Source organism: Pyxicephalus adspersus, chromosome 2, assembly GCF_032062135.1.
Source record: "Pyxicephalus adspersus chromosome 2, UCB_Pads_2.0, whole genome shotgun sequence".
Taxonomy (NCBI): Eukaryota; Metazoa; Chordata; class Amphibia; order Anura; family Pyxicephalidae; genus Pyxicephalus; species Pyxicephalus adspersus.
The window spans coordinates 17,370,325-17,382,164 of NC_092859.1; the positions used below are offsets into that span (position 1 = coordinate 17,370,325).

Below are 11,840 nucleotides of genomic sequence, written 5' to 3' on the forward strand. Positions count from 1 at the left end.
TGTTAGAACATCCAGGATGCTGAGAAGGCTGTGCACATTATCACCAGCAGACACGGACTTCATATAGTGCCGGGTACCGTCCTGCCAACAAGAGATAAGAAGATGGGGAATACATCACTGCCGGTCCTCACATCAGGTCAACATTAATAGTTTTTTAGTTTTTTTACAATTAACCTTTTTTAGCATATGACACATTTGTTTAGGCTTACTGAAAGATAATCAGTCAGGAATGGACATTTGTAAGACCCTGAGATAAACTTCTTAAGTTATGATTAAGGTTCAGTCCAGTTCTTTCAATAGGGATCTATTGGTGACAATTTATGTTTAAAACTAACCAGAAAAAGCTTGAATAATGAGTAAAATCTGTTTCAAACATTTTTATGAATCCAATGTAAATGTGGTAAAAACCAGGAATGAGGGTGAAAAAGTTTATAAATAGATCAGATATGTATTACTGTGGTGTTTTAAATATTGACAATGGGATTGCCGAATCAACAATCCCAGCTAACACATAAAGGATAAAAATGAATCTAGTCCATAATGGAAATACAAATCCTGAAACTGGGGTAGGTTAACCCAAGGATTTTTGGTTTTTGTTGTACAAATAACAATATATTACATGTATGAAGAGAGACCCAAAAGAAACAGGACTGTCTTCCGTGGCGGGTCCGTGTGTGGAGAGGGTTTGATTAAGGTCAGTGCTTGTACCCTTATACCTCGCCAGTCAGTAGCCAGGCTGACGCCTTTGTGAAACAATCTCACTCCTCAGGCAGTGATTGTTCGTAAATGTTTTTCTCATTACCCGGTCGAAATTGTGATGTCAAATTTCAGGGAGCAAAGATTTAAGCATCAGGGATCAACACCATTCTGGACGCCCTTCAAGCAGCCAGAACGAGAGAACATTGAAAAATTCTGCAAAACAATCAATGAAGAACCACCATTACACAATTTTTCTGAATCATTTGTAATGATTGCATTGGTGTTTTGCCAAGGAGAAAACAACATTTTAAGTTCTTTGCTCCCTGAAATTTGACATCACAATTTCGACTTCTCTGTTCTGACACTTTTTATATTTGATGTATGCGTACAGAGTTTAATATACATTTTCGAAATAAATCAAAATCTTACAGGATCAGTCAGCGAGAGTTCCAGCTTCCCCTCGAGGACGATGTAAATACTTGAGTCGGGCTGTCCAGGGCAAAATACTACACCTCCGGGGTCATAATGTTCATATACTACATACTGACTAAGAGCCAGGAACAGAGGTCTCTCAAAATGACCGAGTACACTGAAGAAAAGGAAGAAGAAAAGGAAGCAAATTCAGATAAATATATAATTAGTAAAGCATACTATGATTGACAGCCTTTTGATGGGGTCATTGTCAAATATTATTATTACACAGTATTTTTATAGCTCCAACATATTACGGAGTGCTGTACAAAGTCCATAGTCTTGTCACTAGCTGTGCCTCAAAGGTGCTCACAAATCTAATGTCCTATTATAGTCACTTGTCTTTACCACAGTCAATTTTTGGGGGAAGCCAGTTAACCTAACTGCATGTTTTTGGAATGTGGGAGGAAACCTGAGTACCCAGAGGAAACCCACACAAACACGGGAGAACCTGCAAACTCCATGCAGATAGTGTCCTGGCTGAGATTCGAACCTGGGACCCAGTGCTGCAAAGGCCAAAGTGACCACTAAGCCACCATTCTGTTTTGCTGTGAAGATGTAAAACAAGAAAATGAAATAAACCATAGAAAGGGGTAAGGGGTAAGGCAAGTGACCTCAATAGTTATGGTGAGTTTTGAGCCTCATTTATAACTAATTATATTATCCTATACAAATAATCTTTTAGGAGGGCAAAGACAAAGTATACTGGGTGCTGCAAGTACTCATAGACACCACTGTCTAAAAACTGTATATATATTTGTATTAATTAATTATCAGTTGTGACATTCTGCAACCCCAAATGTTTTAGCCCTTATTATGCAGGGTAAACTGCGTATAGAATAACACTATATAGTTTATTTTAGGTCTAGTGGGTAAAGTTGCCTTAGCATTGGTAAAGCATGTCATATAACTAAAGACTTAATAATCAATAATAAACACAAATTTAAAAAAAAATTAGGACCATATTATTTCCTTTAAAAAATAATAAAGGCCTATAAAACAAATACTTCTTTCACTTTATATACCATGTTCTAGTTAAGAAAGTCACATGAAAATACTTTAAAGAAAAACTGGAGACAGTGACATGTTTTCCAGTAAGATATGATAAAATAATTGTCATGGTAATATAGACCACCCTGGCAGAAGTGGAGGGCTGTGTATGTACAGCTCCTAGGGCCCCCAAATGGGCACCACTGCCACAGTTTTTCCTGTATAAGACAGATTCTGTTTCTTGATGTCTCACCGGACACTCTGCAGCATGTAGAGCACCTCTGGAGGCAGAGCAGGGGTCTCCAGCTCAGATGGGGGTCCAAGAAGAGAATTTGGTGATGCTTCTGAGTGATGAACAGGAGCTGTTGAAGGTTCCCATGCTGCCCTCCGAATCCTGAAAAACAATTTTACAAAAATTGACTGCAACCAACACCCTAACAACTTCTGTACCCTCTACTGTTCACCACCCACCTCTGCTTCAAACTCAGCACTTTCTTCTTCTTTTTAGGCTGCAAACATAGTGAGACACTGTTACATAATGCAAGCAATACAATATAAGGTCCATCAAATGTATATTCAAAGAACAAAAGTGACATAATTTCAATAAAACATAGTATATTAAGTATTGCATAGTTAATTTTCATGAACATCAATGAAATGTGGAGCGTGTGATCTTGTGGCTCTTGTGGAGCCTTTCCCTTGAATCGTAGACCCAGGCTGCACATGGAAACTCAACTTCTCCCTAATGAAAGGTTAGGCCTCACTCCCAACCTTGTTATTCAAAATGTTTGTATATGGCAAAGCCTCTACAGACCACATTTAAAAGTTTAGGCATGGTCTAAGAATGGGGAAGGTCTAACCTTGGCAGACATTATATGTCCAATGTGCAATATTTTGCTTCCTTTGCAGCTTCCGGGGCCAAATGAATGCTCATAAGTCTATGTAGACATAGACAATCAATGAAGATAGTCTAAAAATTAAAACAGGGAAGAGGAAAAGGAAGAAGATGGTGGCACTTGCAATGAAATGGGAACAGGAGAGTATACAGAGGGTTTATTTCTGCCTTAAAGTGGACCATTTATAATGGAGCCTTTATAGGCTTCCATTTTTGACACAGTTCTGGTTGGTGTTCTGATCCTCTACCTTTAATACCTTCTGAATCACTGAACAAGAATGAAAATGAAGCTTAGGTGTTTAGCAAATTGGCACACAGTGATCAGCACCATTGTATCAGGTGTGTTATTGAATCCACTGAAACCAATAGATCAGCTTTACATTTCAGCGCTTAGTATTCTTTAGAATGAGTTCGGTAATGGTGGTTTACATATTCTCTCAGTGGTAGGTCCACTTGCACAAGGCTGGAAGTTTTAGAACAAAGAGGCCAGGTGCAGAATAATAATGCTCAAATGAGAACTGGAGGTTTGGTGTTTATAGGTATTATTTATCTTCTTATGGTAAAGCCTGATGCCTGACAAAAGGATTCTTTGAAGTCTGTACAGAATTAGGTTTTGTGCTTATGATTATGGGCTTTCTGCCAGACCAAAGCAATCTGTTGCATGCTTTATTGTTCAAGTGTAAATAACTGGCAGTATGCTTTTATACTTCTTTGTGCTGTATATGTTTCTGTTTTAAAATAAATATTTTAATAAATTTAATTTTATAACAAAGTTATTCTTGCCACCTTTAAAGGCCCTATAAATATACTGTCTTTGAACACTTGATAATTTTTCTGGGATGTGGTGACAATGTGGACAAAAAGATATTGACAGTACCTTTTTAAATGCTCCCCAAGCTTACCTAGACCAAAATTTCATATTAATGTGCACATCAAAATCCTAGCTAAGATTCAGATTATTAACTTTCTTGCAAACTGCAATCAAGTGAGTTCTGTACACCAAAGGCAAGCTACAAAAACCCTCATTTAACTGAGATTATGCAAACCAGATAAATCTCTGGGTTCCTGTTGTTACCTACAAGATTTGCTTTCATCCCTTGGTACTACTGTGTGCTCTAGCCAGATTCGGATTTGGAGACTCCCTCTTTGGTTGTGATGAATGGCCCCCTTCACTCTCTTAGTGAGCCATCTTTATGCAGCTTCTTTACACGCTTTCATCCTTAATTCTCTAATTCAGGGGTCCCCAGCTGGGCTGCTGCTCTCGTTGGTGCACCCTCCAGCGTGGTCAGAAGAAGGACTATGCTTGGGGGGGGTGCACCGGCAGAAGAAGGACCATGCTTGGGGGGGCACACCGGCCAGAACCATGGACGATGTCTCTCGTATGAATTGTAGGATCTGGGAGGTGGGCAAGTTGTGGTAACATGATGTCACTCTGGGGGAAGTTTCTTCCCCTTTGAGTTACACACGGCTCCCCGTACATGCGCGGTATTTCGATTTAGTGGTCCGTGAGCTCCAAAAGTTTGGGGACCACTGCTCTAATTCTTCCAATTTCTTTCTCTATCTCGTTCTTTTTCCTGCTAGCTTGACCTTTAAGTGCACCAATACTTTTTTACTAAGATAAAACCCAACAACACTTTAAAAATCCCTATAAAAACATAGAAATAGATGCAAATATAAATAAGTCATCAATCCAATATGGACAATATGAGATGGAGAGGAATGTAATAAATCAGCTCAATGATTTTAGCTTGTGACTATGAATCTTATGATTTTTAGCTCCAACTTTTAAATGTCACTCCACATGACATGTTTCGCAGAAATTTTTACCACTTCCTCAGACTAAAATTTCATCTGACCATCTCATATTAAGCTAGAAAAACATATTAACAAATTTATTCCTAATTTGTAACAAGGATGGCATTCCTGACTTTAAACCTAATATTTATTATGTTTAGGTTGTTTCTGGATATTTATCCCTGTTTGGATAGCTTTACACTGTACTGAACACACACAAAAACTTGTCACCTTGTGTGGAACTTTTTGGATCGGCTTCTTCGGAACATTCAATATTGGGGGATCTGCAGACAAATAATAATTTATGTCACAAACACAATGAATAATGAAAAGTAACAAAGAGCATCAGACATAATTTTTATATAAAAAAAAAATCTGATTCTAAATATGCAATATATTTGGCATGCATTGGCTCTGTTTTTCTAAAGATCTCCAAGACTGGAGAAGATAGACCATCATGGGAGAACCTGGGATTTTCAGGAAACCCAGATGGATCTGGTCCAGGATTGAAAACATTTGCCAACTAATAGCAAACTATCCTTAAGAAATCAATTCCAGGTTTCATAGGTCACCCAGTTCCTATGATAGTCTATCTTCTCCAGTCTTGGAGAGCTTTAATAAATCAGGCCCATTGTGACCATGTTATCTGCAGTGGGTTATTTTGTGAAGTTTCTTTCTTTTATTTACATGGAAAAGTCATTATTTGTACATAGTACTGTAGTAAATGTTAAAGTCAGCATTCTGGGTTTTCCCAATGCTTATAGACTATTCCCAATGAACACAGAAGTAGTCAGTTCCAGTTCATTGTAAATTTACAGGAAATATACCATACCCAGAGATGGAAACTGCACTAAAAATAAAGCACATGGAAATCTTTCATAGAAATTTATAGTAACATTGCTTCATCCTATATTCAATAAAATCAATACATGAATACTTTATTACAATATACTAAATATGAAATAGTAAAAAATCTGGGTAACAAAAGAGAGAAATCTCCACCCCTTCTTACCCTTAAAATTCAAGCTGTGTTAAAATAATAATACTAAGTTAAAGAAAAGCATGTGAATTTGTTATTTCGTTACAGAAATTGTCTCCATGGTTATGGTTCATACCTTTAAATAAATACATTAAATTATAAATCCCGATATTGGCCAGGTAAGTATCCTCAAATTTAGGTTGCGTTTGATCAATGTTATATGCTAACTGCCGGAAAGATCGTAATTATTATTCCTAGAATTAGCATGAAATTCCTTCCTACACTCCCCATACCCATGGCCTTGTAACTATTACATTATTGCTATTATTAGTAAATGCAATACTTCTCATTTAGCAGTCATTTTAAAAAGTTTCAGTAGTATATCTGCGTGCGTATTGGAGAACAATAGGTAAAGCTGTGTAGTAAAACTTCATGTACTTTATATTGAAATAGTTGAGTTTATTTTCAGGATAAGCAAAATTGGTATATAGCGCCTTCTAGAGGATAATTTTACATATAACAGTAACCAAAACTTGACAATAGATTCATCCTATTATTATTTTTTATTATTAAACAGGATTTATATAGCGCCAACATATTACGCAGCGCTGTACATTAAATCCTACATCCAATCAATTCTCTTTGCTCCACTAAAAAGATTTTCCCTCACTTTCTGCCCTGTGATACCCTTCACAATGTGAATATCACATCATTCCTTACTGTACTAAAATTTGTTTTGTTTTTTTTTTTTACTTTTAGTCATCCTAAAAGAAATTAAAACTTCCCAAAGAGGGCCATAGATTGCATTAAATATCCATATTATCTTACTATATCCAGAACTGAACGTTTGGCTGGAGTTGGGTTTTCAGGAGCACTGAGGCAGATGATGTTTTCAGGGAGCCATAAACAGCACCCTGTTGGACCCTCCCATGAGCAATGATCTGCCAGCCTAGCATTAAAAGGCACAGAGACTCAACAAGGAAATCAAATAACAGCTGATGGTTATGGGGTGCTGAGCTACAGTTCTGTTTGCATATCATTAATAAAGTGTTGTTGGTTGTTACATTGTATACAGTAAAGAGAATTTCAGACCTCAGACATCATCATCCAAAAACGAATAATATAAATGGATCAATCCACCTAGATATTAAGAGGAAAGAGTAGGAGAGCGGGATTTTAAAGGCAGGGTGAAAAATATTGAATGGTTTAATTTGCTATGTTCAAACTTTACTTCTACCAGAGTTCAACTGAACACTATTCAACATACATAATTAAACAAAAACAAAGTTTGTGGTGTTATACAATCATAAAAGGTCATATTAGTATGCAATGTTAAAAATCTCAGATCCGCAATGCGTTTTGCCGTTAAGCTTCCTCAGGGGATTGCTTGAGATTGTAATCTAGTTGAGTCCAATACAGTCACAGTGTACAAAAGAAAGAATACATTAGCTAAATGTTATACACAAAAGTCAATTAGACAGGAATAATATACATTCAGTATATAAATTATACATATACAATTTGTTTTCAGCTAACACCTCAACCCTTCCTTCTCCCCCTTTGTTTGGGGTACTTTGGCTGTGACTACTCTGCAGATGTTTTTATTCTCACCTTTTCACATTGGTCTTACCTTTGTAAGTAAAAAGTTTAGTATACCTACATGCTATATTATTCATGTCTAATTGACTTTTGTGTATAACATTTAGCTAAAGTATTCTTTCTTCTGTATACTGTGACTGTATTGGACTTAACTAGATTACAATCTCAAGCAATCCCCTGAGGAAGCTTAACGGCGAAACGCGTTGGCCATTTGGGATTTTTTTGACATTGCATACTAATATGACCTTTTATGATTGTATAACACCACAAAATGTGTTGTTGTTTAGTTATGAATGTTGAATAGTGTTCAGTTGAACTCTGTTAGAAGTAAAGTTTGAACATAGCACATTAAATCATTTATTATCTTTCACCTTGCCTTTAAAAGCCTAAAAATTAAATTTAAAATTCAGGCTTGGCAATTATAATTTTGCTATTTTATAATAAGCCCTCCTGGAACATTTTCACATATTCCTATATAAAACAAAGGTACATATTGTCAACCATGTTTGCATTTCTTGGACTTAACGTTAACAAGAAATAATTAAAGGAAAGTGACTTACCTGGCTGATGCGCATGAACAAACCACTGCAGAAACCACAATAAGCAGATTCCTCCCACAAGGAGCCCTGCCCCCAAGGTGTAATGTGTGATTGTATAATCCTGGGAAGACACAAAAATCTCTAATTAATTGTAACTTTGGGTAGGTTTAGTCAGTTCAGACAAATGTATACATTATTGAGAGTTTTTACTTACAGTCAGATAAGGATTCAGCCTACATAAGCAAGGGGCAAATATGCCCACCCCATGGATATAACATGACAAACTGTACATGAAATGGGTATGTAACACATTAATACACAATGATATTATTATTTAAATTAAAGACTAAAGAGGTGTACACACTTCAAATGTACCTCAAATGATTGTTAAAGAAAATGATCTTTCGTGATAATTTCCAATGACAGATGAAGAGTGCTGTACACAAGACCCCGTTCTGTTCTCTGGAGCGGGAAGGGCAGAGGAGGAGTGAACAGCACCCTACTGTGTTCTGCTGTAGTCATTTCTGGTTGGGCATTCATCAATTTGTCATAGCGGATTATTGAATATCAGGGGACTGCTGTTGACATCAGATTGTCGCCTAAGACGAGAACAACCTTATCCAATCTAACGTGTGTGTAGCTTAACTTTTAGCAGTACGGGAATAATAATTTTTAAAAGTTCACCCTTTACTGTGCTAGAAAAAAGGATTCAGTGCCCGTTATGTCTGTTGGGTGAAATAATACTCACACAAACATATACTTTAGGTCACCAACCTTTCCGGACCTATGCCAGGTTGTGTCCATATGGGGGACATGGTTGGAGGCTCTGGCCAGTGCGCCCCCTAGCTCTCCTAACCACACTGGGGGGTGCACCGGCCAGAGCTGCGGACCACAAAAATTTTCTCACCACCGGTCGGTGATTGCTGCTTTATACTATGGTTCTGCAACAACCGGAGGTGCTGTGTTTTTCTCACCAGTGCTGGAATGTAGAATGATAATTCAACAGTCCTCAAATATAAAGCTGTAGCAGTGGCCCATCAGGACAGGATGTAGCTGTTAGTTCTATTTATTGCTCAGCAGCAACAAGACCTCTCGAAGACCTCCAAAGAAGAGCAGATTGAGTGTGCCAGTAATCACAACTGGATCCAAGAGAATGGCAGGATCATTGACTATGGTACTTTTTCTGCTAGACTAAACTAACATGAGATTAATCTCCAGGGTGGGGGACCTTTATATCAGTCTTCAGGTTATGTTCAGACTAGCAGTTATTCGATGCAGTACTGCTTTGGTTTACTTCCTTGCAACCATTCCTCAGTATGATCATAACTTATAAAAGTTACATTGAAGAATACTTACTATTTCCAGCAGATTTAGGATCTGCTCCTCCATGTCACTTCGCTAAAAAAAAAAAAAAAATTATTGGTCCCATTAGTTTGGATAACATCAGAATTCTGTGAATACACATTGAATTTATTTGTATTTGCAGGCAGATTTTAGTGCACTGAAATGTGGAGCATATAAAAAAAGAAAGTTAATAATAAAATAACTCCTGGTCATCAAATAAAAGACATCCATATCACATATTGTGAGAAAGATATTTAGCATAAAGAACCAGTGGGATAAATCAAGTATTTTTTATTATTGAAGAACTTTTCCAATGTACCAGTAATGCACATTAAAGAGTAAAAATATGTGACCTGAAATGGACGACATTGAGCCAGTAAACTGAATTTAAATATGTGATGGCGCGAACTGACCCACCATACGCGTTTCACCAACAAACTTCATCAGGTGATTTTTCAAAATTGTTCTACCCTATTTGACACAAGGATGAATAACCTATGAAGTTCATGGGCCCTATATATAAAACAGGGAATTTGACATTCCTTTCACTGGCCACCAGTATAATGAAGCCGTTTTCCCATAGGCCACCAATTTATGGGGTCCTTCTTTACTGACCATCAGTGTAATAAAGTAATTCTCCCATTGGCCACCAACTTAATGGAGCCTTTCTTCCACTGACATTCCTTCAAACATTCCCTAGTGGGAATCAATTACTGACATTGAAACACATGGACCTAAAAGATTCCCACAAGAGAATTTTTAAAGGGAATCAGATATTCCCTTTAAAAATGGCCACCAGTGTAATGGAACCTTTCTCCCAGTGACCACCAGTGTAAGAAGTCCTTATTCATTGACCACCACTGTAACAAAACCTTTCTCCCATTGTCCACCAATGTAAGGAGTCCTTTTTAACTGACCACCAGTGTAATGAAAAAGTTCCCCCATTGGTCACCAACTTATTGGAGCCCTTATTCTTCCCCTGATAATCTTTTAAACATTCCCTTCTGGTAATTAATTATTGCTATTGAAACACATGGACCTGTAAAATACCCACAAGAGAATGTTTGAGGGAAAATCTGATTCACTGTTTTATATACAGAGCGCTATGCATTTTTGAAGTTTCCACCAAAGTGATATCTTGATTGTTTTATGTTTACATTTATTTTGGAATATTAATCATTTTTAAGGTAGCAGTTCAATTTTAGTTTTTTTGTTTGTTTTTTTATTTAGGTGTGGTGTATTTATGTCTAGTTTTAATAGGTTAATTTTTCCTTAGGTATGTTTGTTTCCTTTAACTAAAACTATATAGAAACAAGCAAGACATATGTGTACACTTTTCCACCACTTGACCACCAATGTGAGGGGGTTCATCTACAGTGACCACCAGTGTAATGGAACCTTTCTTCCACTGGTTACCAGTGTAAAATGATCCTTCTCCCACTGTCCTCCAATGTAGGGGATCCATCTTCATTGATTGACTGCCGATGTAATGGAGCCATTCTTTCACTGGTCACTAGTGTAATGAAGCCATTCTCCCATAGGGCACAAATGTAAGAGGTCCTTATTCACTGACTGCCAATGTAATGGAACCCTTTTTTCACTGACCACGAGTGTAATGGAGACCTTATCCCACTGGCCACCAATGTAGGGATACATTCCAATAACCACAAGTGTTATTAAGTTATTCTCCCATTGACCACCAACTTAATGGAGCCCTTCTTCCACTGACCACTAATGTAGGAGGTCCTTCACTGACAGCAAGTGCAATGAAGCCCTTTTACCAGACCATCAATGTAATGGAGTCCTTCCTTCACTGGCCACCAGTATAATTAGGTCATTATCCCATTGGCCACCAATGTAAGGGGGCCTTCTACATTGGCTATCAGTGTTGTAGAACCCCACAGACAACCACTGTAAGAGGTGCTTCTTTACTGACCACCAGTGTATTGGAGTCATTTTCCCACGGACACAACTGGCACTTTTTACTTTGTACTAACATGAGAGAACACATTTTCTCAATCAGGGTGTTGGATTTGCATTATTATTACCATTATTTTTGTTTATACTTATTTATTTTTTTACTTTTTTCTATCTGTAACATACTGTTCACACTGGCCTTTATGTTTGTAGGCTGGTTACCACCTCATGTCATTGCCCTGGTGGAGATGCTACAAGTAGCTTCTATCTGTGGCAGTCCCCATAGAGAATGAATGGGGGCTAGTAATGAACAGTACCAGTACTCCACACTGATGCCAGTTGTAAAAAATACAGAAGCTGGATCTTTAAAAATGAGCACTGCAGTACCATTGACTGAATGGCCGAAAGCAGCACAGGATCACTCAATCCTGAAACGTGTTTGAGACTACCCTTAGTGTTGAAATGTAATTATATATATATATATATATATATATATACATACACCGTATATACATATATGGTGTATATATATATATATATATATATATCTATATATTATATATATATATATATATATCTATATATGCAGTATGCAAGTTTCTCCCACAAACAC

The 11,840-nt window shown here is 37.2% G+C and overlaps 1 protein-coding gene and 1 long non-coding RNA gene across 5 annotated transcripts in view; one reads left to right on the forward strand and one right to left on the reverse strand.

The window, feature by feature from the left end:
• Positions 1-11,840, reverse strand: part of PNPLA6 (patatin like domain 6, lysophospholipase) — a 46,083-nt gene that overhangs the window by 27,985 nt on the left and 6,258 nt on the right. For 3 of the 4 annotated variants that reach the window (XM_072399733.1, XM_072399731.1, XM_072399732.1), the window contains exons 3-9: positions 9,323-9,364; positions 7,988-8,087; positions 5,081-5,133; positions 2,632-2,669; positions 2,414-2,554; positions 1,129-1,288; positions 1-81 (exon numbers count right to left, since the gene is read on the reverse strand). In XM_072399733.1, coding sequence (XP_072255834.1) covers positions 1-81; positions 1,129-1,288; positions 2,414-2,554; positions 2,632-2,669; positions 5,081-5,133; positions 7,988-8,087; positions 9,323-9,355 — 606 coding nt within the window. In that variant the 5' untranslated portion in view covers positions 9,356-9,364. Of the gene's footprint in view, positions 82-1,128; positions 1,289-2,413; positions 2,555-2,631; positions 2,670-5,080; positions 5,134-7,987; positions 8,088-9,322; positions 9,365-11,840 lie in introns of those variants that run through there. The other variant, XM_072399734.1, reaches the window with a different exon arrangement.
• The window catches only part of LOC140323023 (uncharacterized), a 22,302-nt gene continuing 10,466 nt past the window's right edge, over positions 5-11,840 (forward strand). Inside the window, exon 1 of the long non-coding RNA XR_011919292.1 lies at positions 5-136. This is a non-coding gene — a long non-coding RNA (uncharacterized lncRNA). The remainder of the gene's footprint in view (positions 137-11,840) is intronic.